Source organism: Bubalus bubalis, chromosome 18, assembly GCF_019923935.1.
Source record: "Bubalus bubalis isolate 160015118507 breed Murrah chromosome 18, NDDB_SH_1, whole genome shotgun sequence".
Lineage (NCBI taxonomy): Eukaryota > Metazoa > Chordata > Mammalia > Artiodactyla > Bovidae > Bubalus > Bubalus bubalis.
In genome coordinates, this window is record NC_059174.1 from 14,774,071 (window position 1) to 14,801,503 (window position 27,433).

The 27,433-nt window shown below is 36.0% G+C and overlaps 1 protein-coding gene across 1 annotated transcript in view; it reads right to left on the minus strand.

Moving 5' to 3' along the window:
• Window positions 1-11,971: 11,971 nt before the first annotated feature.
• Window positions 11,972-27,433, minus strand: part of C18H16orf87 (chromosome 18 C16orf87 homolog) — a 33,697-nt gene continuing 18,235 nt past the window's right edge. The window contains exons 3-4 of the mRNA XM_006062760.3: window positions 21,575-21,757; window positions 11,972-13,596 (exon numbers count right to left, since the gene is read on the minus strand). Of these exons, the coding sequence (XP_006062822.1) occupies window positions 13,478-13,596; window positions 21,575-21,757 (302 nt within the window). The 3' untranslated portion in view covers window positions 11,972-13,477. The remainder of the gene's footprint in view (window positions 13,597-21,574; window positions 21,758-27,433) is intronic.

Genomic DNA, 27,433 nt, shown 5'->3' on the forward strand with positions numbered 1-27,433 from the left:
TCCATAAACCTGGATGAAAAACTAAACTGAGACAAGATTAAAAAAATAAAGCCAATAGATGTAATATTAAAGCTACAAACAAGCAAAAATAAAGAAGAGGAACACTTTCAAACTCATTTTACAAGGCCAGGATTAACCTGATACCAAAAGCCAGAAAGGGACATTGCTAGAAAACTATAAACCAATATCCTGAATATAGTATAGATGTAAAAATTCTCAGTAAAGTACTAACAAACTGAATTCAGCAGCAACTTAAAAGGGTCATTCACCACCATAGTCAAGTAGGATTCATCCCTATGATGCATGGAAGGTTCAATGTGTATAAATCAATCAATGTGATATATTACACTAATTGAAAGAAAAGAGTTATCATCTCCACATCCAGTCATTAAAAAAAAAAAAAAACTCTTTTAACAATTTAGTCAGAAGAAACGTATTTCAACATAATAAAGGCCATATATCATAATCCCACAGCTAACATTATACTCAGTGGTGAGAAGTTAGAAGCTTTTCTTCTAAAAGCAGAAGAAGGGAACATGCCCAATCTCACCACTCCATTCAATATAGTATTGGAAGTCCTAGTTAGAAAAATCAGGTGGGAGAAAAATAAAAGGTATCAGAATTGGACTGGTGGTTTAGGTGGTTTACGCTAAGTCGTGTCCAAGTCTTGCAATCCCATGGACTATAGCCCACCAGGCTCTTCTGTCCATGGAATTCTACAGGCAAGAATACAGGAGAGGGTTTCCATTTCCATCAGAATTAGAAAGGAAAAAGTAAAACTGTCTTTGCTTGCAGATGACATGATCATACATATGAAAAATCTTAAAAGTGAAGTCGCTCAGTCGTGTCTGACTCTTTGCGACCCCATGGATTGTAGCCTACCAGGCTCCTCAGTCCATGGCATTTTCCAAGCAAGAGTACTGGAGTGGGTTGCCATTTCTTTCTCCAGGGGATCCTCCTGACCCAGGGATTGAACCTGGGTCTCCTGCATTGCAGGCAGACACTTTACCATCTGAACCACCAGGGAAGCAAAAAATCTTAAAGATGAAACTAAAAACCATTAGATCTAATCAATGAATTCAGTAAAGATGCAGGACATAAAATTAGCATACAAAAGCAACAGCATTTCTATACACTAACAACACATTTCTGAAAAAGGAAAAAAGATGTCAATCTCATTTACGGTAGCATAAAAAATAATTCAATATATAGGAATAAATTTAACCAAGGAGGTGAAAGAGCTCTACTCTGAAAACTAGAATACTTTGATGAAAGAAATGGAAGAAAACACAGATAAATGAAAAGGTAGCCAATGTTCATGGATTTGAAGAATTAATACTGTTAAAATGCCATCTATAGATTCAATGCAATTCCTATCAAGATTCCAATAGCATTTTTTAGAAGTTTGCATTAAGTAAAAGCAAACGAAAGACTCCTAAAACTTACATGGAAATGCAAAAGTCCCTGAATGTCCAAATAAATGCTGAGAAAGAAGAACAAAGGTGGAAGCATCACATTTCATAATTTTTAGGTGTACTTTAAGGCTATAATGGGCTTCCCTGGTGGCTCAGAGGTTAAAGCATCTGCCTGGAACGCGGGAGACCCGGGTTCAATCCCTGTGTCCAGAAGATCCCCTGGAGAAGGAAATGGCAACCCACTCCAGTACTCTTGCCTGGAGAATCCCATGGAGGGAGGAGGCTGGTAGGCTACAGTCCATGGCAGTCCATGACTCGCAAAGAGTCGGACATGACTGAGCAACTTCACTTTCACTTAAGGCTATAGTAATCAAAACAGTATGGTACTGGCATAAAAACAGCATGAAAAATGCCAGTGAGCCTTAGCCCTTGCTATCTGCTCTAGTCCCTTTCACTAAGAGTTTATCTGCAAGTGACCTCTGCCACTACATAGGGACATGCAGCTGGCCCCTGCAGCCAAGCTTGTGCATTTTGCTGGCTCCAGCCACCACTTCCTGCCCTGCTACCAGTCTTGGAGGTGCCACTTAGCCCAAAAGATCTTGAAGCCAAGCGGAATTTCTACAAAGCTTGTCAAAGGCCACACAGTTGTCAATACTGTGGACCCCAACGTCCTTGTGCCAAAGAGACATCATATATCATTGGACCTAGTGTCAAATGCACCTTTACACATGGTGCTCTGCATCACTAGACCAGGGCAACATTACCAGTATGGGTCCCTATCAGCAGGTAGGCTTCCTGCAAAAAAATCAGTCCATAAAGCCTAGAGGAAGTGACTGCTTTTTCCAATGTACAGATACTGATACAATACTACAGGGATCACACCGAGTCAAGAAAAATATGTTTCCACAAAAGAAATACAGTAAACTTCCAGTATCTGGCTCCAAATAAATGAATATCCAGAAACTGCCTGACAAAGAATTCAAAATAATTATTCTGTGAATACTCAGAGAGGTACAAAACACAGATGAAAAGTTTAATGCTATCAGGAAAATAATAAAAGAACAAAATAAGAAACTCAAGAAAACATTAAAAAAAAAACCAAACAGAAAATCTGAAGCTAGAGAATACAAAGACTAAAATATAGTATTGACTAGAAAGTTTCAAGAGCAGACTTGAACAAGCAGAAGAGTGAATTTATGGTCTAAAGGACAAATTGAAATTTTACAACAGAAGAGAAAAAAGAATGAAAAAGAATGTACAAAGCCTATAGATGTTATGGAACACTATCAAAAGAAATAATGTACGATAGGGGAGAAAGGAGTAGAAACCTTATTTTAACAAATAATGGCTGAGAAATCCTCAAATATGAGGACAAAATTTGGCCATCAAAGTTCATGAAGCAAACTGGTCAACTCAAAATCTCAATCTAAAACTAAAGATAAAGAGAGAATTTCAAAAGAAGCAAGAGAGGACTTTTGGCAGTTGGGTGGTTAAGCCTTCATGCATCCACTGCAGGGGGTAAAGGCTCAGTCCTGCTGGGGAACTAAGATACTGCATACCACACAGTGTGATTAAAAAAAAGAAGAAGAAGCAAGAAAAAAAAAAATCTCTCTCATACAAGAAAATTCCCATAAAGCTATCAGCGGATGCCTCAGCACAGACCTTATAGCCCAAGAAAGAATGAAATAATATATCCAAAGTGCTGAAAGAAATAAACTACCAACCAAGAATACTTAGCCCAGAAAAACTGTCCTTCAGAATTAAAGGCAAAATTACAGCTTCCCCTAATAAACAAAAGTAGAGGGAATTCATCACCACTAAATTTGCTTTGGGCTTCCCTGGCGGTCCAGATGATAAAGAATCTGCCAGCAACGCAGGAAACCCAGGTTTGATCCCTGGGTTGGGAAGATCCCCTGGAGAAGGAAACGGCAACCTCCTCCAGTATTCTTGCCTGGAGAATTCCATGGACAGAGGAGCCTAGCAGGCTACACTCCATGGGGTCACAAAGAGTCGGATATGACTGAACAACTAACACTACACTGCTACTACTAAAACTGCCTTACAAGAAATGCTAGAAGGGTCCCTCAGGCTGAAACAAAAGGATGCTTATTAGTAACATGAAAATATACAGCACACTGGTAAAGGTAAGGAAATAGTCAGATTCAGAATACCCTAATACTGTAATTTGTTGATATGCTAACTACTTAACTCTAGAATAAAGGTTGAAGGGCAAAAGCATTAAAAATAACTATGTCTGTAACAATTTGCTAATAGATACACAATCAAAAAATGTAAATGGTGACATCAAAAACACAAAAGGGGGAGTAAAAGAATATTTTATATGAGATATAATTACACACGATATAAGTTTAACTGTTTTAAGCATAACATAAACTGTTAAGCCTATTACATATTTTATGGAAACCTCGTGGTAACCACAAACCAAAAATCTACAAAATACACACAAAAGACATAGAAAAGGAAGTGAAAGCATACTACTACTACAGGAAAACATCAACTTAAAAAGAAGTCAGTAGAGAGGAGGAAAAAAAATGAAACTACAAAATAGCTAGAAGACAATAAGATAGTATTAGCAAGTATCAATTACTCTAAATGTCAGGGGATTGAATTCTCCAATCAAAAGATATACAGAGGCTGGAAAGATTAAGAGGCAAAAGCCAACAATATGCTGCTTATAAAAGATTCATCTCAACTCTACAAATACACATAGATTCAAAGTTAAGGTATGGCAAAATGTATTCTATGCAAATGGAAAGCCAAAAGAAAAAAGGAGTAGCTATACTAATATCAGACAAAATAAGTTTTAGGTCAAAAATGGTTACAAGAGACAAAGACGGTCATTATATGATGATAAGAGGGTCAATTCATCAAGATGATACAACAATTATAAATATATATGCACTCAACATCAGAAATCTTAAATATACGTAAGCAAATACTATCAGATCTAAAGAGAGAAACAGACAATACTAGGGGGACTTCAATACCTCACTTTAAATAATGGATACATCATCTAGACAAAAATCAATAAGTAAATGGACTTGATCATAGGTTAGAGCAAATAGATCTAACAAATGTAAAGTGTTCCACCCAGTACAGCAGAATACACATTATTCTCAAGCACAAATTCAACATTCTCCAGAGTAGGTCACATAATAGAACATAAAACAAAACTTAAAAATTTAAGATGACTAAAATCGTACTAAGTATCTTTTTTGACAACTGTGTAAAGCTGAAGTCAATAACAGAGAAAAGCTGAAAATCCACAAATATGTGGAGATTAAACAACCTGCTCCCAAACAATCAATGGATCAAAGAAGAAATCAAAAGGAAAATCAAATAATATGAAAAAAAGGGAAAACTAAAGCATAACAGGGGCTTTCCAGGTGGCTCACTAGTAAAGAATCTGCTGGCCAATGCAGGAGTTGCAGGAGACACAAGTTCAATCCCTGGATCAGGAATATCCCCAGGAGGAGGAAATGGCAACCTACCCCAGTATTCTTGTCTGGAGAATCCCATGCACAGAGGACCCTGGTGGGCTACAGTCCACATGGTCACAAAGAGTCAGACATGACTGAGCACACACAAAAGCACAACATATCAAACCTATGAAATGCTACAAAAGCAGTTCTAAAAGGGAAGATTACAGAGATAAAAGCCAATATTAAGACACAGGGAAGATCTCAAATAAACCACCTCACTTTACACTTCAAGGAACTAGAAAAAGAACAAACTAAACACAGTTACATTTCATTTTCTTGGGCTCCAAAATCACTAGCGATGGTGACTGCAGCCATGAATTAAAAGACACTTGCTCCTTTTAATAGCTATGACAAACGTAGATAGTGTATTAAAAAGCAGAGACATCACTTTAATAACAAAGGTCTGTATAGTCAAACCTATGGTTTTTCCAGTAGTCATGTATGGATGTGAAAGTTGGACCATAAAGAAGGCTGACTGCTGAAGAATTGATGCTTTCTAACTGTGGTGCTGGAAAAGACTCCTCAGAGTCCCTTGGACTGCAAGGAGATCAAACCAGTCAATCCTAAAGGAAATCAACCCTGAATATTCATTGGAAGGACTAGTGCTGAAACTGAAACTCCAATACTTTGGCCACCTGATGTGAAGAGTCAACTCACTGGAAAAGACTCTGATGCTGGGAAAGATTGAAGGCAGGAGGAGAGGGGGGCAACAGATGAGATGGTTGGATGACATCACTGACTCAATGGACATGAGTTTGAGCAAACTCCAGGAGATAAGGAAGGACAGAGAAGATTGGTGTGCAGCAGTCATGGGGTCACAAAGAGTTGGACAGAACGTAGCAACTGAACAACAACGACAGGTGTATAGATACTACATATATCTCCAAATGTGAAAACAAGGCATATAACAGTATTAAGGGCGGGGGAGGGGGGGAACCCAGCTACACACACAAAGTTTTAATTGTAATGAGATTCATATATTTAAAAAAATGTTCTAAAGGCTAAAAAGATAGAAAATGCTAGTGAGATTTCAAGAAAGTAAGGCATCAAACCAAAACCAGAAGATACACTAGAAATAGCAATTTTTCTTTTTTTCAGCCATGCTGCATGGCATGTGGGATCTTATTTCCTCAATCAGGTATCAAACTGGAGCCCTCTGAAGTGGAAGCTGCAGTCTTAACCACTGAACTGCCACGGAAGTAACAAAATATTAATAACAATATTAAAGGAATTTCAAAAAATAATAGACAAATGTTTTAGGGAAGAACACATTAAATTTGCAATGGAAGTGACGATCTGTATCTTGAGCATATTTTGTATGCAGAATCAAACAAATTTGATTAATGCTTTATTATAAAGTATGTAAAGAGCTCAGTTTCTTTAAATTTAAAGGAAAAAGATGCAACTTGAGAGGAAAGTAAAAGTTAAGTATACTGCTAAGACCTTTATACATACAGAATTAGAAAACCAAGTGTAACTACCAAAACTTAGAAAGTTACTTTTCTATTATAATTCTTATCTCAGGAACATCACTTCTAATAGTACTTTTAGCAAGAAACATAGATGTCAAGAAACACAGAAGAACTACACAAAAAAGATCTGAATGACCCAGATAACTACAATGGTGTGATCACTCACCTAGAGCCAGACATTGTGGAGTCTGGAGTTAAGGGGGCCTTAGGAAGCATCACTACAAACAAAGCTAGTGGAGGTGATGGAATCCCAGCTGAGCAATTTCAGATCCTAAAAGATGATGCTGTTAAATTGCTGCACTCAATATGCCAGCAAATTTGGAAAACTCAGCAGTGGTCACAGGACTGGAAAAAGTCAGTTTTCATTCCAATCTCAAAGAAAGGCAATGCCAAAGAATATTCAAACTATTGCACAATTAAACTCATCTCACACACTAGTAAGGTAATGTTCAAAATTCTCCAAGCGAGGCTTCAACAGTACATGAACTAAGAACTTCCAGATGTTCAAGCTGGATTTAGAAAAGGTAGAAGAACCAGAGATCAAATTGCCAACATCTGCTGGATCATAGAAAAATCAAGAGAGTTCCAAAAAAACATTTACTTCTGCTTTATTGAATATGCCAAAACCTTTGACTGTGTGCATCACAACAAACTGTGGAAAACTTTAAAGAGATGGGAATACTAGGCCACCTTACCTGCCTCATGAAAAATCTGTATCACAGGTCAAGAAACAGCAGTTAGAACCGGACCCTGAACAACGGGCTGGTTCCAAATTGGGAAAGGAGTACATCAACGCTGTATATTGTCACTTTGCTCATTAAACTTATATTCAGAGTACATCACGAAAAATCCCAGGCTGGATGAAGCACAAGCTGGAATCAAGATTTCCGGGAGAAATACCAATAACCTCAGATAGGCTGATGACACCACCCTTATGGCAAAAAGCGAAGAGGAACTAAAGAGCCTCCTGATGAAAGTGAAAGAGGAGAGTGAAAAACCTGACTTAAAACTCAACATTCAAAAACTAAGATCATGGCATCTGGTCCCATAACTTCATGGCAAATAGAGGGGGAAACAATGGAAACAGTGACAGATTTTATTTCCTTGGGCTCCAAAATCACGGCAGATGGTGACTGCAGCCATGAAATTCAAAGACGTTTGCTCCTTGGAAGAAAAGCTATGAGGAACCTAGACAGCATATTACTTTACCGACAAAGGTCCGTATAGTCAAAGCTATGGTTCTTCCAGTAGTCATGTATTGATGTGTTGGACCTTAGAAAGCTGAGCACCAAAGAACTGATGCTTTCAAACTGTGGTGTTGGAGAAGACTCTTGAGAGTCCCTTGTACAGTAAGGAGATCAAACCAGTCAGTCCTAAAGGAAATTAGTCCCAAATAGTCATTGGAAGGACTGATGCTGAAGCCCCAATACCTTGGCCACCTGATGCGAAGAACTGACCCATTGGAGAAGACCCTGATGCCAGGAAAAGACTGAAGGCAGGAGAAGTGGATGACAGGGGAAGAGATGGTTGGATGGCATCACCGACTCAATGGACATGAGTTTTAGCAAGCTCTGGGAGTTAGTGATGGACAGGGAAGCTTGGCGTGCTGTAGACCATGGGTTCACAAAGAGTCGGACACGACTGAGTGAGTGAACTGACCGTTGTATCATTGTATCATGACTGTCAACAAAAAACTTATAGAATTCTATACCACCAAAACTAGCATTTAATAGAAAAACCTGTAATCACTTTTTAAAATCCAGATGCATATCAGAATTATCTTGGAATCTTTTGAAAAATTCCACGACTGAGTGACTGAACTGAACAGATGTCATGGGATACCTATCGTTATTTTTTAAGTATTTCTGAAATTTAAAGACATGTGAATTTACTTTGGCTAAATTTCTAAGTCATGTGTAATTAAAATTTTTATTTCATCATGATATAAATTGTCTCAAGCTGTGTGATCATTTCTACTGATTGCCACAGAAGTCATCTGTAGTATTTTCCTTTAGATAGTTTAAACTTGCCCATAAACATGGAAGAAATGTTCATACTTAAATAAAAACCACCACCAAACATACAAAATCTCAAGCATTCACATGCCCCCTGAACCATTTTGGAACAGTATGGGATTGGCTAGGAAGGTAAAGATACAAGTTTGTATCTTTATAGGTTTGCCTAGCAACCCTCAAATAGTTTTATTTGATCTCGCTCACATTTAAGAAGACCATACCTTCAACTCGGAGAAGGCAACGGCACCCCACTCCAGTACTCTTGCCTGGAAAATCCCATGGACGGAGGAGCCTGGTAGGCTGCAGTCCATGGGGTCGCTAAGAGTCGGACACGACTGAGTGACTTCACTTTCTCTTTCCACTTTCATGCATTGGAGAAGGAAATGGCAACCCACTCCAGTGTTCTTGCCTGGAGAATCCCAGGGGCGGGAGAGCCTGGTGGGCTGCTGTCTATGGGGTCACACAGAGGCGGACACTACTGGAGTGACTTAGCATAGCACAGCATAGCATACCTTCAACTGACCTAATCATGGAATCATTTTAGGGCATTTTGAATAATCATATCATTTATAAATATTAGAGCAGGACAAATTTTGCATTATATAATTATAATTACTATAATTATGCTTTTAGGACATCTGCTGGCAAGAAAGGCTTTTTCAACACTAGTGACAAAATACTGTTTTGAGACCATTACAATGTGCCTAGACAAATTCATCTTTATGAGTTATCTTATATACATATTTATCAACAAATATGACTTTTAGAGAAATTGGTTAAATAGGTTACATCACAAATAAGGGAAGCCTAAGATTTGCCCTTCAAAAGAACTTTTTAAATAAGCCAATGATTTAATATTTGAACATTTGAAACAATTACTTTTCTATGTGGCAAATTCCAGCCTAGTTACCCACCTCCTTCCTTCCTGTTTCCAATGACTAATTTTTGTTTTTAAAGATTTATGTTGGCTATGCAGCACAGCATGTGGGATCTTAGTTCTGTGTCCAGGGATAGAACCCACACCCCCTGGAGTGGAAACAGTGAGTCTTAACCACTGGACCATCAGGGAAGTCCTTCCAATGAGTACTTTAACATGACTTTCCTCTAAGAGGTCTTCAGCTTTAAACAGGTTGGCTCTGACATCAATAATTCTTATAGAGATACGTACTCCATAAGCTTCTTGCTTTTTCTGGGGACCTAAATAAGCACAGGCATACTTCAGTTTACTGAGCTTTGCAGATACTGCCTTTTTTGAAAACAAATCGAAGGCTTGTGGCAATCCTACATCAACCAAGTCTATAGGTGTCATTTTCCCATCATTTGCTCACTTTGTGTCCGTGTCAATTTTGGTAATTCTCACATTTTGAATTTTCTCATTTTCGTATTTGTTTTGGTGACCTGCAATCAGTGATCTTTGATGTTACTACTGTAACTGTTTTGGGGTGCCATGAACTTTGACAACATAAGATGATGACCTTAATAAATATGTATTCTGATCACTCCACCAGCTGATCATTCTGTCTTCCCGCCTTTCCCCTGGCCTCCAAGACGCAATATTAAGGTTAGGTCAGTTAATATCTCTAAAAGGATGCTAATGGTTCAAGTGAAAGGAAGTCACCGGTCTCTCATTTTATATCAAAAACTAGACTCAATTAAGCCTGGTGAGGAAAACATGTCAAAAGTCAAGATAGGTTGAAAGCTAGGCCTCTTGCACCAGTCAGCAAAGTTGTGAGTGCAAAGGAAAATTTCTTGAAGAAAATTAAAAGTGCTATTCCAGTGAACACATACACGAAAAGGGAAACTGCCTTATGGCCAATATGAAGATCTTCCATATGGACAGAAGATCAAACCAGCCATTTAGCCAAAACATAATCCAGTGCAAGGGCCTAACTCTTTTCAATTCTGTGAAGGCCAAGAAGTGAGGGAGCTGCAGAAGAAAGCTTGAAGGTAGAAGAGGTTGGTTCATGAGGTTTATGGAAAGAAGCTGTCTCTATAACATAAAAATGCAAGGTGAAGCAGCGTATGCTGATGTAGAAGCTGTTAACAAGTTATCCAGAACACCTAGGTTAAAATAATTAATGAAGGTAGCTACACCAAAACAATAAATTTTCAATGTAGACAAACAGCCTATATTGGAAGATGCCACCTAGGAGTTTCATGGTAAAGAGAAGTCAATGCCTGCTATCAAAGCTTCAAAGGACAGGCTGACTCTCTTATTAGGGGTTACTGCAATAGGTGACTTAAAGTTGAAACCAAAGCTCATTACCACTCTGAAAACCTTTAGGACCCTTTAAAATTATGCTAAATTTACTCTGTCTGTGCTCTACAAATGGAAAAACAAAGCCTGGATGACAGCACATCTGTTTACAACATGATTTACTATTTAAAGCTCACTATTAAGACCTACTCCTCAGGATAGGATTCCTTTCAAAATATTAATGCTCATTGACAATGCACCTTTGTCACCAAAGAGCTCTGATGGTGATGTACAAGCAAGATTAATATTGTTTTCATGTCTGCTAACATAACATCCATTCTGTAGGTCATGGATCAAAGAGTAATTTCAACTTTCAAGCCTTACCATTTAAGAAATATACTTCATAAGGCTATAGCTGCCATAGGCAGTGAGTGCTCTGATAAGTCTGGATAAATTGAAAACCTTCTAGAAAGGATTCACCATCCTAGAAGCCATTAAGAACATCGTGAATCATGGTTAAAAGTCAAAATATCAACATACATCCGAGTTTGGAAGAAGTTGATTCCAACCCTCATGGATGGTTCAAGACTTCAGTGGAAGGAAGTAACCAAAGGTGTGATGGAAACACCAAGAGAACTAAAATCCTAAGTGGAGCCTAAAGATGTGACTGAATTGCTCCAACCTCATGATCTAACTTTAACAGATGAAGAGCTGCTTTGTATAAATGAGTAAAGAAAGTGGTTTCTTGACATGAACTCTACCCCTACTGAAGATGCTGCGAAGAATGTTGAAATGGCAGCACAGGATTCAGAATATTACACAAACTTAGTTAACAAAGCAGGGTAATAAAGGTGAGAGGACTGACTCCAATTTTGAAAGAAGTTCTACTTCTTTCAAACAGCATCACATGCTACAGAGAAATTGTTCATGAAAGGAAGAGGCAGTCAATGAGGCAGACTTCATTATTGTCTTATTTTAAGAAATTGCCACAACCACCTTAAGCCTTCACCTGGATCAGTCAACAATTATCAACATCAAGCTAAGCTCCTACACCAGCAAAGACTATGACTCTCTGAAGGTTCAAATGATGGTTAGCATTTTTTAGCAATTAAGTATTTTTTAAAATTAAGGTATACATATATATATATTTAAAGACATAATACTATTATACACAATAAATTACAATATCATACAATATATACATAACATTTACATGCACTGGGAAACCAAAAAATTCATGTGACTTGCTTTATCACAATATTTGCTTTATTGGAGGGGTCTGGATTTGTACCCACAATATCTTGGAGGTATGCCTATATAAGTTCATAACTATTTTAAGATATTAATCATATAACTTTTCTTCTCAAAATGAAAAGTTTCTTATCATTTTATTTCATAGATAAAAGTCACATTAACATTCCTGGGAATAAACTTTATTACCAGGGTTTTAAAATGCATAAAAGATAAATGTAGTAGTACTTACAGGTAAATATGGAGATTGAGGGAAAAGGAATTCTTAGGAAAAATCCTATATCCTACCTAGAGTACCTCTTAAGCTCCCTCTGCTGGCTACCATTTAAATAAAGAAAAAAAAAAAAGTAAACCTCTTTTCCTTGGAGCAGTAATGGGAGAAACAGCCTGAAGCTGACAATGCTGTTGTTGAAATTGAAAGGAAAATTCTCCCCAAGCAAGGGCAAGTCTAACTGCTGCTACCTTCCCTAATTAGGCTTTATAATTTCCAAACAGATTTGGGGGGTAGGGGGGAGGTGGGAGAGGCCACAACCAACTTAAAATAAAGAAAGTCATTACCAAGTTTGAATGTGTTAAGCACAAAACTGATATACAAAAATGCAAAAGCGTTAAGTATAAAACAAATCAACTATAAACAATTATCATTAACACTAGGAAATTAATAATTTAAATACAGTTCACAAATTTCACTATAACAAAAAGCTTATAGCACACTATTTAATCTATTCGTTTCAATATTAAGGTTTATTTTCTTTTTCCTCCAGAGTGAGGTTAAGTAACAACTTAAATAATTTTCAGGATGTATAAATGAACATCCATTCGGAACGAACATTACTGCTTAAAAGTGGCTAAGAAATATTTTGCATGTAATAAATATATTCTATGTTTAGGTTAACAGGCACCATCTCGAGAGCAAAAAAGTTTTTTTTAACCAATAAATAAATTACATTCAAGAAAACAAAGTGTTTATATCTGAAGTATGATATATCCTTAAATGTTTTTCTTCATATATAGCACCCAAACTTCCAAACTGTCTAGAAAGTAGCTTCTAAAATATAACCCATACCTTAAGTCATAAAAATAAAAGGCAAAAAAAAATCAATTTAAGACAAAACTTAGTTTATATTAATTCCCCATTCAATAAAATATTAATTGCCAATTTATTAAATGAACTGTAAATATGCAATGTTAGTGCTCATATCTGAAATATATATTTTTAAAAGTCACTCTTTCTCAAAGTATTTAAAATATTGCATCTCTGGTGGCAAACCTGAAAACTATCATTTTATTTCTCTGGTTTTCATACTTCTACTCCCAACCCTATCCTTTAATTCTTTAACAGCCAACCAGTTTGTTTACTTTTTTTTCTTTTTTCTTTTTTGGAGTAAATACACTATATCCCAAACACAAACACTGACAATACTCCTTGGTAAACAAGGAAATCCCAAAACAGTCCAAGCCTATAGCTTCACTCCCAAGGTGTGGCACAGGCTAAATGATAAGGAAAAAAACCAATCAATGGCCCTTATTGATGCAATCAGAATGCTCCTGAGAGTCCACAACTGTTTTGAGAATTTGCTGATGTAATCCTGAAGAAAGTTTCAACACATTTTGCAGACAAATATCAGAGAATAAGTCTTTGATTAATAATTTTTCTATTTATTTCTGCCAAGGCGACTGAAAACACGAAAGCCTTTTCATCAGAGAGGTTAGCATAGATGTCAATTTCCTTTTCCTGTTTCTCTGTTAAAAGAAAAAGGGAAAACTTTTAACATAAAGGCAGTAGATTCAGTAATTTTTTGAAGTTTTCACTATTTCTTTAAATGACAATAAATACCACACATAATACTATGATGCATACTAAATGGTATAAAGTATCATGTTATTAAACTGAAATATTAAAATTATACAAAGGAGTTACTAAAATGCATTAACTTAATTCTAAGACTAAATAGAGACTGGATATATATTTCTATACACACAGTCTAATATTTCTGTAAGAATCTCAAATAGTTCTTTCTTCTCAGTAGCATGAGCTCCCTGTCTCAATCAAAATGAATTTCCTCACCATAAATACGGGCCCTTCTGAACATCAATGGTGCCTTTATGAATATAAAAAATTCTTCACCTTAGCCCTGCTACAGAATATAAGAATAACCAACACTTATTTCTACTTTGCCCCATCAGATTACAAATGTAATCCAAGCTCACGGTAGAATTTTTTTTTAAATACAGAAAACTAAAATAGAAAAGAAAAACCACCTATTTATCTCAAGCCAGCTAAAATCATGATTAACATCTTTGTGGATTACAAATTACTTTTTCAGGTTCTACTATCACAATAAACTGGAAAATTCTGAAAGAGATGGGAATACCAGACCACCTGACCTGCCTCTTGAGAAACCTGTATGCAGGTCAGGAAGCAACAGTTAGAACTGGACATGGAACAACAGACTGGTTCCAAACAGGAAAAGGAGTATGTCAAGGCTATATATTGTCACCCTGCTTATTTAACCTATATGCAGAGTACATCATGAGAAATGCTGGGCTGGAGGAAACACAAGCTGGAATCAAGATTGCTGGGAGAAATATCAATAACCTCAGATATGCAGATGACACCACCCTTATGGCAGAAGGTGAAGAGAAACTAAAAAGCCTCTTGATGAAAGTGAAAGAGGACAGTGAAAAAGTTGGCTTAAAGCTCAACATTCAGAAAACGAAGATCATGGCATCAGGTCCCATCACTTCATGGGAAATAGATGGGGAAACAGTGGAAACAGTGTCAGACTTTATTTTTGGGGGCTTCAAAATCACTGCAGATGGTGACTGCAGCCATGAAATTAAAAGACGCTTACTCCTTGGAAGGAAAGTTATGACCAACCTAGATAGCATATTCAAAAGCAGAGACATTACTTTGCCAACAAAGGTCTGTCTAGTTAAGGCCATGGTTTTTCCTGTGGTCATGTATGGATGTGAGAGTTGGACTGTGAAGAAAGCTGAGCGCCAAAGAACTAATGCTTTTGAACTGTGGTGTTGGAGAAGACTCTTGAGAGTCCTTTGGACTGCAAGGAGATCCAACCAGTCCATTGTAAAGGAGATCAGTCCCGGGTGTTCATTGGAAGGACTGATGCTAAAGCTTAAACTCCAATACTGTGGCCACCTGATGCGAAGAGTTGACTCATTGGAAAAGACCCTGATGCTGGGAGGGATTGGGGGCAGGAGGAGAATGGGACGACAGAGGATGAGATGGCTGGATGGCATCAGACTCGATGGACATGAGTTTGAGTAAACTCCGGGAGTTGGTGATGGACAGGGAAGCCTGGCGTGCTGCAATTCATGGGGTTGCAAAGAGTCGGACAGGACTGAGCAATTGAACTGACTGACTGACTATGATTCCACTTTTGTCTGGATTTTTTATTATGCTTTGATTTTTAATCAGTTAAACATATATATAGTTTACTTTTGTTGTTCACTCGCTCAGTCGTGTCTGACTCTTTGCAACCCCATGGACTGAAGCATGCCAGGCTTCCCCGTCCTTCACCATCTCCCAGAGCTTGGTCAAACTTATGTCCATTGATTCGGTGAGGCCATCCAACCATCTCATCCTCTGTTGTCCCTTTCTCCTTCGCCTTCAATCTTTCCAAACATCAGTCTTTTCTAATTAGTCAGCTCTTCACGTCAGGAAAATATTAAGAATTTCAGCTTCAGCATCAGTCCTTCCAATGAATATTCAGGGTTGATTTCCTTTAGGATTGACTGGTTTGAGCTCCTTGCTGGCCAAGGGATTCACAAGAGTCTTTTCCAACAGCACAGTTCGAAAACACCAATTCTTTGGCATTCAGTCTTCTTTATGGTCCAACTCTCATATCTGAAAATGACTACTGGAAAAACCATAGCTTTGACTATATGGACCTTTGTTGGCAAAGTAATGTCTCTGCTTTTTAATATGCTGCCTAGGTTTGTTCTAAGGAGCTTTTCTTCTAAGGAGCAAGCATCTTTTAATTTCATGGCTGCAGTCACCATCTGTAGTGATGTTGGAGCCCAAGAAAATAAACTCTGTCACTGTTTCCATTGTTTCCCCATCTATTTGCCAAGATCTTAGTTTCTGAATGTTGAGTTTTAAGCCAGATTTTCACTCTCCTCTTTCACCTTCATCAAGAGGCTCTTTAGTTCCTCTTCACTTTCTGCCATAAGGGTGCCGTCATTTGCATACCTTAGGTTATTGATATTTCTCCTGGCAGTCTTGATTCCAGCTTGTGAATCATCCAGCCTGACATTTCATATGATGTACTCTGCATATGTTAAATAAGCAGGATGACAATATACAGCCTTGACACACTCCTTTACTAATTTTGAACCAGTCCGTTGTTCCATGTCCAGTTCTAACTGTTGCTTCTTGACCTGCATACAGGTTTCCCAGGAGGCAGGTAAGGTGGTCTGATATTTCCATCTTTTTAAGAATTTTCCACAGTCCGCTGTGATCTACACAGTCAAAGACTTTAGCGTAGTCAATGAAACAGAAGTAGATGTTTTTCTGGAATTCCCTTGCTTTTTCTACAAACCAGCATATCTTGGCAATTGGATCTCTGGTCCCTCTGCCTTTTCTAAACCCAGCTTGAACATCTGGAAGTTCTCGGTTCACATACTATTGAAACATAGCTTGGAGGATTTTGAGCATTAGCTTGCTAGCATTTGAAATTAGTGCAATTGTGCAGTAGTTTAAACATTCTTTGGCATTGCCTTTCTTTGGGACTGGAATGAAAACTGACCTTTTCCAGTCCTGTGGCCACTGCTGAGTTTTCCAAATCTGCTGGCATATTGAGTGCAGCATTTTAACAGCATTTACCTGATGCAACATCTTGGACTTCTGATTTCAGGCATTATAAACTGACTTTCCACCATGAAAAATTAGGATTTATTGTTTTCTGTCTCTTGCCATCATACTCTTATCACATCTTCCCATTACAGTTATATTATCATTTTGATGAGATCAATATTGTGCTTACCTTACTCATTACATAAATTATTTTACTTTTCATGTACATTGTTTTCCCTGAAAAGATTCTCTTTCTTCATTTGCTTAGTTTTCCTTACTAACTGAACCCAAATTCTCTCCTAGTTGGATAAATCTTTCAGAATGTTTACATATATCAGTTTTATCTTCTTGAAGACAATTCTTCAAGAAAGTCTTCTGCTATACTCCAATCTGACATGGTTGCTTTCCAAGCCTACTGCACAATTATCATGTTGAGATCTCTCGTCAATATCATGCTGGAGATTTCTTATCTCTCTCTTGAGTTGGACCCTGTGTTCTAAGTTCAGGATACGTTCTTGGTTTACGTCTTCATTTTGATGCCATGTATCTTGCAGTAGCTTCCTGAGAAAGGGAGTATGGGTAGCAAATTTTTTGAGATCCTAAATATTAGAAAGTGTCTTGAGTCTTTCTTCATACTAGTTACTAGTGTGATTAAGTAAAGACCTGAAGATTTCCTCTTAGTATTTAAAGGCAAAATACTATATTCCAAATACTGGTGCCACTGCTAAGAAAATTCTATACCACTTTTTATAGTTATTTTTTAAGTTGTTGCTAATTTACCTAAAATGAAATATATGATCTTTTTTTTTTTTTTCGAAATATATGATCTTAAGTGTACAACTGGATGACCCACACCACAATCAAGATATGAAAATTTCTCATTCTCCTCTCCAGTCAATCCCTCCCCACCCTACCAGAAATCTTAGTCCACCACCATAGATTCATTTTGCCTGTTCTTGAACATCATATAAGTGGCATTGTATAATATGTACTGTTTTGTGTCTAGCTTCTTTCATTGAACATGCTTTTGAAATTTGTTGATGTTGCTCATCACAAGTAGTTTGTTCCTTGCTGGATAGTATTTCACTGTACCATTTTGATTATTTCCTTTGAACACTTGAAGGATTTTCCTTTTAACCAAAGAGAGATAATTTATGATGATATAATTTTGCATAATATCTTGTTTTAACCATTCATTTAATTTGGTGGGGTATTTCAATACAGAAATTCAGTGTCCTTCAGGTTTGGGAAAATTACTCGAATTATTTCATTGATGGCTTCCTTCTCTTTCATCTTCTGTGTTCTTTTTCTGCAACATCAATTATTTACATATGTTGACCTCAAACTGGTCCTCTAAATTTCTTATGTTTCCTGTTCTATTTTTAATCTCTTTTCCTATTGGTATACATTCTGGTACATTTCTTCAATTTTGTCTATCAGATTTCTGTTAAAGTTTGCCATTTTTGCAAATCATATAGACATATCTATACACATACACACATATATGATTCTCATTTTAAAGTTACATTATATATATATATATATATATATATATATGATTCTCATTTTAAAGTTCATTTTCCAGGTACTTTTTTGACATCTTCAATTTCCTTTTGAGAAAAAGGAAATTCCTTTTTGTTTCATTACTACCACAACTTCTCTTACAAAGAATATTAATGGCAGTTTTCTTTTTTTTTTCACCCTGGAAAAACTCATCCAAGTTAATTTTTTTTTCCTTTATGAAAGCCTGACTAGAGAACCCAATATTTACATCTCTAATTTTCACCCAACTTTCCTCATTTTAATTTGGTAACCCTGCCCTCAATGATGCCTGGTACTTCCGAGACCAGAAACTCTTTTGCCTTATCTTTTATCAAAGGATAAACAGCCCTAGCAAGGTATTAAAAAAAGACTTTTATCCTCACCTTCACCTCTACACTTCCAGACATAACTTGTGCCAAAAATTTCTGACCTTAAGGAAGATGTAAAACAAAAAAAACTTTTTCTTAGCTTTTCTCAAAGGAGCTTACAATTTAGGTTTCTTGGGTCTACTAAAGAAGTTATTACTTTCCAAAATGTTGCTGTTTCTCCTATTCCCTCTCCTTGTGGAACTTTGCCCTTGAAAAACAAAAAGTCCCTTTCCTACTTTACTAGGGTTTGGGGACAGCACAGAGCTAGATGTGTTTATTCAATCTATCATCTTTAACTTGAAGTCTACCTTAATTCTCTATGTTCATTAATAAGATATTCAAAATTGGCTAGTAAATTTTAATCAGTGAAAATGCCACTCTTACTTACTAATATCCAGAATAATCATAACCCCTAATATAAAATGAAGACTTATTTTAAACCAACCAAAAATTAAGTTTAATGATTGGCTTTTATGATGTTGTTACCTAGATGTCTAAAAAGATTTCCTTTCATTCTTCTATTTTTTTCAAAATATACAAAATAAAGTCAATTAAAAATGTGCTTTTAGACTCATTTTAAGGTTTTCCTTTTTAAAATAAAGGTAAAGCTTGCTTCAAATTCTTTAAGCATCCTGTGAGCAGGGAAAAATACTGAATTTAAGTGGCTACTAAACAATAAGAGGAGAAGGCAATGGCAACCCACTCTAGTACTCTTGCCTGGAAAATCCCATGGGTGGAGGAGCCTGGTAGGCTGCAGTCCATGGGGTTGCTAGGAGTCAGATACGACTGAACAACTTCACTTTCACTTTTCACTTTCATGCATTTGAGAAGGAAATGGCAACCCACTCCAGTGTTCTTGCCTGGAGAATCCCAGGGACGGAGGAGCCTGGTGGGCTGCCGTCTATGGGGTTGCACAGAGTCGGACATGACTGAAGCGACTTAGCAGCAGCAGCAGCAGCAGCAAACAATAAGAAGTATATCAAAGAAGTCTATTCTAAAATACATAGATATTTTAAACGTTCATATTTCCCACCAGTATTATATTTAGAAAACATGGTGTGCCTTCAGGGACTGTAAGTATAGCCCAAGAGCAAAATCTAGTCTGCAACCTGTTTTATAAAGTCTTACTGGAACACAGCCATGCCCATTCATTTATATATTTTCTATGGCTGCTTTCCAGACACAATGACAGAGCAGAGTGGCTTTGACAGAGACTTTATAGCCCTAAAATATTATCTGGCTCTTTACATAAAAAGCTTGCTGACTGCCCCTGTTCCTGACCTACATTAAAAGATTCCATTTGATTATACAAAAATTGCTTTGAGGTCTTCCTTGTTTGTAGTAAAAGCATATCTTACTCTAGAAACAACTTTCTTAAATCTTTTCTATAACAAACTAAAAATATCTGAAAAAAATGTATAGCCAAATAAATGCTTCTGTTTTCAAGTTAACACAAAATAAAAGATTCAAACCTGCACAGTGAATACCAGAACTACAGAGTCTTCATTTCCCCAAAGAAAAGACTGTCGTTATCTATTTTCTCATCTCCTCTGACCCACCACCAGAAGCATTCCTTTTCCATTCTTTGGATTATGTTCCCTTTACTTCAACTGTAAAGAATGTTCTGTTTTCTGGGCCAAGCAGTATGTTCCTTTTCTCTTTTTTCTCTGTTAGACTTTCCTTTACCTAGTTTCCCTATTGAAATAGTCTTTGGCATATACTTTCTGGTCACCCCATTATTAAAGAAGCACATTCAAACTGAGAAGAAAACTCAAACTCTCCGGAAGATCAGCATAATAGAAAAAAAGAGAATAAGTAGCAAAATTAGCCAAGGAATTAAGGAGTATCTAAGCACAGTCTTCACAGAATATACTTAAAGACATTATTAACCTTAATCCTTTAGCCCTATGATATTAAGAAATCTTTAACTTTGATAAAAGCTATAAAGATGAAGTTATTTACACTAACAGTAGTAATTTTATTCAAATAGAAATACACAAAACAGGGAGAAATGGTGAACAGGTAAGAAATTCTCAATGTCTATAATATATTTATGGGTGAATACCTGAATACTTAAGACTGAATGCCTGAAAAAGTATAGCGTAGCTCACAAATAACATAAAAAATTATAAACGCATTTAACTGAAGATGAAATTATTCTAACAGAGGTTTTTTTGATGTCTAATAACATTGTTATTTATTTTTAATTAAAGTGCAGTTGATTTACTTGATAGAGATTTTAAAAGAATTATAAAAAGCAACTATCTTTTTCATTTAATTACTGGCTTGAAATTAGGGGCAAATGGGGGTTCATTATACTATTTTTTTTTAATTTGTGTAATTTAAAACATTTTCCACAATAAAAGGTTTTTTAAAAGATAAAAATCGAAAAAGAAGCTGAAGTTTAAGTTGATGGTTAAAAACATCATGGTTGATGGTTATTGGTAGGCACACTAGTTATCCAAAGAAAAGAGAAAATCTATAAGGAGAATATGAATATGTTTTAGACAAAGAAGAATTCGCCTTACTATCCAAGAAGAATTCACCTTAGCTTTTGGATACTGAAGAACACTGAAAATTCATACTGAAGAACACTTTCAATAGTAAATTTTTAAAACTCACAGTATAATAGTTTGAAATAAATCTTAACAGAATTTAGATTTATCTTTTAAAAAAGTATAACCATTTTAACAGACTTATTCAGGATGTCATACACAAATTATTGTCTCTGAACTTTACTATCATCAGTTTATAGGAAAGTGAATTTACCTAACTTAAGCCTTTATTTTTCCAATAAGAATTAAATTTATGGATTAAAAAAAAAAAAAAACAAGTATCTACCTGAGAGAAAAGTCTTTTACAAACTAAAATATGTTAGAATTTTAAATCCAGGAGTTAAATGCCTACCAAATACTTTCTTCACTACTATCTAATTAAGATCTTAGAAAACTTTAATACTTGGGGGGGAAAAAAAACTGCTTGGATTTACTCATACCTCTTTCTTCCTCATGTTTTTTGGCAGATGCACTTTTAGGTCTTCCTCTTCCTCGTCTGATATGATCTGAATGGCTGTTACTTCGAGACCTCTTTCTGTTTTCTAAATCTTTATTTACTGTAGAATTTATCTTCTCTCGCCTAACTCTCTCTGTTCGCCTCCTCTTGGCCTCATGCTTGTTTTCTGTATGGATGAATAAAAGTGATATATTTTAGGGCTTAAGCAAGAACTGTTTGCCCATGTTCACACTGCTTTCTTCTTTTTCTTTCTAAATAGCGCTAGAGTTTGCTGCCTGGCATATTTTATAAAATTACATCCATAACATCTATCCCCTTCAAACCCATGCAGAAAAAAAAGAAACAACAGAATTCAGATCCATATTAACATGTAAGGTAGGAGGAATATTAGAAAACAAGTATCTCTATTTGATATTCAGCCCCTGTAAATTCACACAATTCCAAGGCAACCTTTCTGCCTTTTTCCTTTTCTCTGTTTCTAAGCTAAAAATGGTGAAGTATTAAAAAGGAAAATAAATATTCCATTGCTTTTTTCCCCCTACCCAAATCACAGATTGAAATATATAAAATACACAGAAGTAAAACTGACCTTAGCTATACTATATTAATGTTATGGAAAAAACCAAACAGAAAGTATCTAGGGAAAACATAAAAACACTAGGGAAGTAAGCAGTTTTCACTTTAGTTACAGACAAGGTCATTTCTGACATTCTAAGAGCATATTTATCCCAATTAGAATCCAATAGGGGAACTTTACTCAACATGGTGATTTAATTAATGCAAGGAGCCATCCTTCTCACTCCAAACAGATTAAAAGGTTGGGTAAGACAAACAATAAATTTAATACATACCTGACTTTAAAAGAAAGAAAATTTCTCAAATGCCTAAAATAATGGTGGTAAAGGGGTAAAACAAACAAAAAAATTCATATCCCAAACACCAAAGGGAAAAAATTAAAAGGCTATATAAATTAAGTATGCTTAATAGGTACTATAAAGTAAAATAAATTTAAGTAAAATATTAATAGTTATTTCCAAATACCATATCCTTAGAAAATTAGTTAATTCCAGGTCTCAAATGAGACATACACCAGATAATGCAAGAACATTTAATTATTCCAGATTGTAAGAAAGTTATTAGTTTAACAAATAATTTGCAAGGAATAAAAAAGAAAATAATAGAGTCAAAAGAGATATCACCCATATACAATGTGAGGACCTTATTTGGAATCTGTTTTTAAAAACCATTTATGAGAAACCTGAAAATGTCAACACCAGTTGGATACTTGGTATTACAGAATTAGCGTTATTTTTTTTATTGCATATAAATTTTTAAAAATTATTTATTTATTTGGCTGTGCCAGGTCTTAGCTGCAGCATGTGGGATCTAGATCTCTGACCAGGGATTGAACCCAGGCCCCCTCCATTGGGAACATGGAGTCCTAGCCACTGGACCATCAGGGAAGGCCCTGTGCTTCAGCTTTTAAAGGTCAACCTTTCAGAAACATATAATGAAATATTTATAATTGAAAGTATATGAGATTTGCTTTAAAATGATATACAAGACAAGAAATGGATGTGGATGTGACAGTGCATGCTTAGAATTTCTCAAAAAAATAAAAAATTGATTTGATACAGTTTCATTTATTATGGCATCTAGTATGACTGCTAAAGGCAGAAAGCTTATTATTTTAGTGATTTAAAAAAAAAATTTTAAATGAGGCTTGACACTTCTAATCCAATTCTGAAAATATAAAGAAATATGATGTTGTTTAAAAAAAAACAAGAAATTTACATGTGATTCCAGTATTATTATCTAAAGTATAGATTTTGTTCAAATTTCACAAAATTTTATACATGTCCACTATTGGTTTTCATACCTAATTCAAGATTTCACATTGTATTTCTTGGATTGACCATGTTTCAGCTACATGCAATGAATTCTGATAACTTCTCTTTTCATCTTTATTCTTTACAAATATTTTCTAATTTCTCTTGTTACGGCTTCTTAGATACACCCATTATTTATTTAAAAGTAGGCATTTAATTTCCACAAATATGTGGTTTTTAAAGTATTTTTTATATTAATTTCTCATTTAAATGCTTTATTCTCCACAATCACCCTGTGTTTTTTCAGTCTTTTACTTTCTTGAGGCTTTCAATGGGTAAGACAAAGATCTCTCTTGGTTAATGTCACACTGCACTTGAAAATATGTGGGCTATTTTCAAGTATCTTTTAATATTCATTTCTAACACAATTCCACAGTTATAAGAGAACAATAGACTGTTTGATTTCAACACGTTTAGATGATGAAATTTTTGCACCTTGTTTTATGTCCCTGGATATGTTTCAGGGTCTCCTGGTGTATAGTCTATAGGAACTTCAATAGAATTTGTACCCTGCTGTTGTGTGAAAATTGTATAAATCTTAATTATGTTGAATTGGCTTATAAGGCTAGTCTACTATATCCTTCTACTTTTCTGTCTATTCATTTATTAATTTTTGAGACTTTGATGCAGAAACTCCACCTAAAAAATCTTAATTTATCTACTTAAAAAATAATTGTAATACATAATGGAACTATATGTAACTTTGATCTGTATTTTCCAAGTCTCCAATAAATGTATTATCATAAAAAATTCAAGAGGACTACTCTTTTCCTTGAAATTAATTTCGTTGATTTTTCAGGTTCTCCAGGCTCCCCATCATACCAGCCATTCCTTTTTGATCTCCTTTGGAGTCTTCTCCTCCCTGCAGATTCTTTTCCATCTCTAATATTAAAGTCCTAAGACTCTGTCCTGAACTCAGATACTCCATGGACCCAAAACATTAAGTGCTGCTGTTATAATGGTTCTAAAATTCATACTTTCAGCTGTGACTTCTTCCCAAAGCTCTAGATTGCCTACCTGACAGCTTCACTTGTATGACTCACAAGCATTTCAAAAGTGCCCCAAAAAATAACTCTTGATTTTCCCTCCTCCAACCTTCATTATAATAGTAAATAGCACCAACAGTTACAAAAGCCAAATAACCTAGTCATTGTGACTCAGATTGTTTCTTCCATCATCACAAAAGTCCACAGGTACTCTGTGCAAAATATATCCACAATTTCATTTCTCCCACTTCTGTGGGCAACATCCAAACCAAATATATTCCCTCAACAGCTGTCAAAATTACCTTTAAGAAAAAACCAGACTGTATAAGTTCCTTTTCTAAAATCTTTCATTAGGCTTTTCACTTTATTTAAAATAAAGTCAAATTTCCTGACAGAAGACTACAAGTCCCACTATGAGACCTGACATTCACCTCTCACCCATCTCATTTCACACCACTAGCCATTTTGTTCACTACTCTCCAGACATGTCTTCCTCTAAAACAAGTTCCTTCCTCCTCTTGAGGCTCTGCATTTGCTAATCCTTCTGCCTAGAGTTCTCTTCCCAACACTCTTCATGAGACAGGCTATATTTCCTTCAGATGTCAATTTACAGGTTACTCCAAGTCTCCAAGCCCAAGTTACTTGCTTCTTCTACTATTACTATAGTCTGTTTTTTATTTACATATATGCTCAATATGTCTCCCCCATCAAAGTATAAGCTCTACGAAAGTTGGGACACTTGTCTCATTCACAGAAACTAGAACATTATGTACACATGTTAAGTGGTGCTAAATAAACAAAATTAGACTGAGTACATGCATTTATCTCACTATGTTCTCAAAAATTCTACTGAAATGCAAATAAACATGGGTAAAAGGAAAAAGGAAAATAAATCAGCAGGGTTTGAAACAGGAAATAGTGCTATTAGCAATCTGAAATTACAGAATTCCAGCAAGCTGGCAAACTGACAGATTCTGATTAAGTAACCAGAAAAGAAGAAACTAAAATTCAAAATAAGACTATGAGATGGCTCCTATAGAAGGGGTAGCTGTTCTTCCCAAAGACACTCCCAAGATAGGACAAAAAGTGTAGAAAGGAAGAGTAGGCCACAGAGTGATCATCAGAATAACTCTACAACTACTGTAGAACAGTTGGGCCTATGTATGTAAAGCAACTGACAAAGAAATAAAGCTTTTCAGAACCAAGCAATGTTCAAGGGAACTTTGAACTTCCATATCATAGAAATATGAAAGGGGTTCTCAGGTGGCACTAGTGGTAAAGAATACAAGTGCAATGCAGGAGATGCTGGAGCCTTTGGTTCAATCCCTGGGTCGGGAAGATCTCCTGGAGGAGGCAATGGCAATCCACTCCAGTATTCTTGACTGGAGAACCCCATGGACAGAGGGGCCTAGGGGGCCACAGTCCACAGTGTCACAAAGAGCTGGACATGATTGAGCAGGCACACACATCAGAAATAAGAAATAAACAAAAAAAAGTAGTTCCTCATAAAAAAGAAACACTATAAAGGATTTCACATTCTGTCTCAGAATGACACCTTTCTTATTTTGGCAATCATGGATTTCAACAGCATCTCCCAGCTTACCTAATTTACATCTAAAGTCTGCTTCTTCCAATTATACAGAACCTCGAACATTAGCTTCTTCCAAATGCACACTAAAAATAAACTCCTTCCAATTATACACTAAAAAGACGATGTCAAAATGGACCTTCAAAACAGTGTGAGAAGATTTTCCTGGTGGTCCAGTGGTTAGGAATCCACCTGCCAATGCAGGGGACACAGGTTCAATCCCTGGTCCAGGAAGAGCCACATGCCATGTGCAGCAACAAAGATCCAGTGCAGTCAAAAATGAATGAATGAATAAATAAATAAATTTTTTTTTTAAAGTGTAGGATATGCATGCAAGTTACCTACACTGATAAACCAAGGCCTTCATTTACAAGCATCAACAGAAAATTAAGGATTACCAGCTATTTGAGGAAAATAAAGAGAGCAAGAGAGAAGGAACAAGATAAAACATGAGGAACAGGGAGTATCCTGGTGGCCTAGTGGTTAGGATTCTGGGCTTTCACTGCTGAGGCCCAGGTTAAATCCCTGGTCAAGGCTAAAAACAGACAACAACAACAACAACAAAAACCCCATAAGGAACAAAGGTATTCCAGGAAACAAAAACATCTTAAAATGTTTCAGATGATACCTTCAGAGAATATTGTACCATTAACATTCTTTTGCAGAAACAGAAAACACCATTCCAATCATATGGAATCTCAAAACCCCATACAGAAAGACAATCTTAGAATAGAACAAAGAACCACACTTCTTGATTTCAAAATTTATCCTAACAAAACTGCAGTAATCAAAAAATATGATACTGTGTTACCAGAGACAAACAGACCAACAGAATAAAATATCCAGAAATAAATCCATGGTCAAATGGTTTTCAGGAACAGTAGCCATGAAAAAACAGAACTTGCAATAAATGGTAATTGGGAAAACTGGATACCCAGAGGCAAAAAAATGAAAGTGGACCCTTATACTACCTACAAGAATTAACTCAAAACGGATTGAAGACCTAATATAACAGCTAAAACCATAAAAGGCTTGGGGAAAAAAAACAAACAGGAGAAAAGCTTCATGACAGTGGATTTGCCAGTGATTTCTTGAATAGGACACCAAAAATATAGGCAACAAAATAAAAACTAGACAACTTGGATTTCATTTAAAATTTAAAAACTTATGTACGTCAATAGGACACTATCAACAAAACAGAAAGGCAACTCATGAAATTGAAGAAAAAAAATATTTGCAAAAATGTATCAGGTAAGAAATTAACATCCAGAATAAAAAGAACTTCCACAATTCAACAACGAAAAAAAGGTCGAACTTCAACAAACATTTCTCCAAAAATAGACAAATGGCCAATAAACACATGAAAAAATGTTCAACAT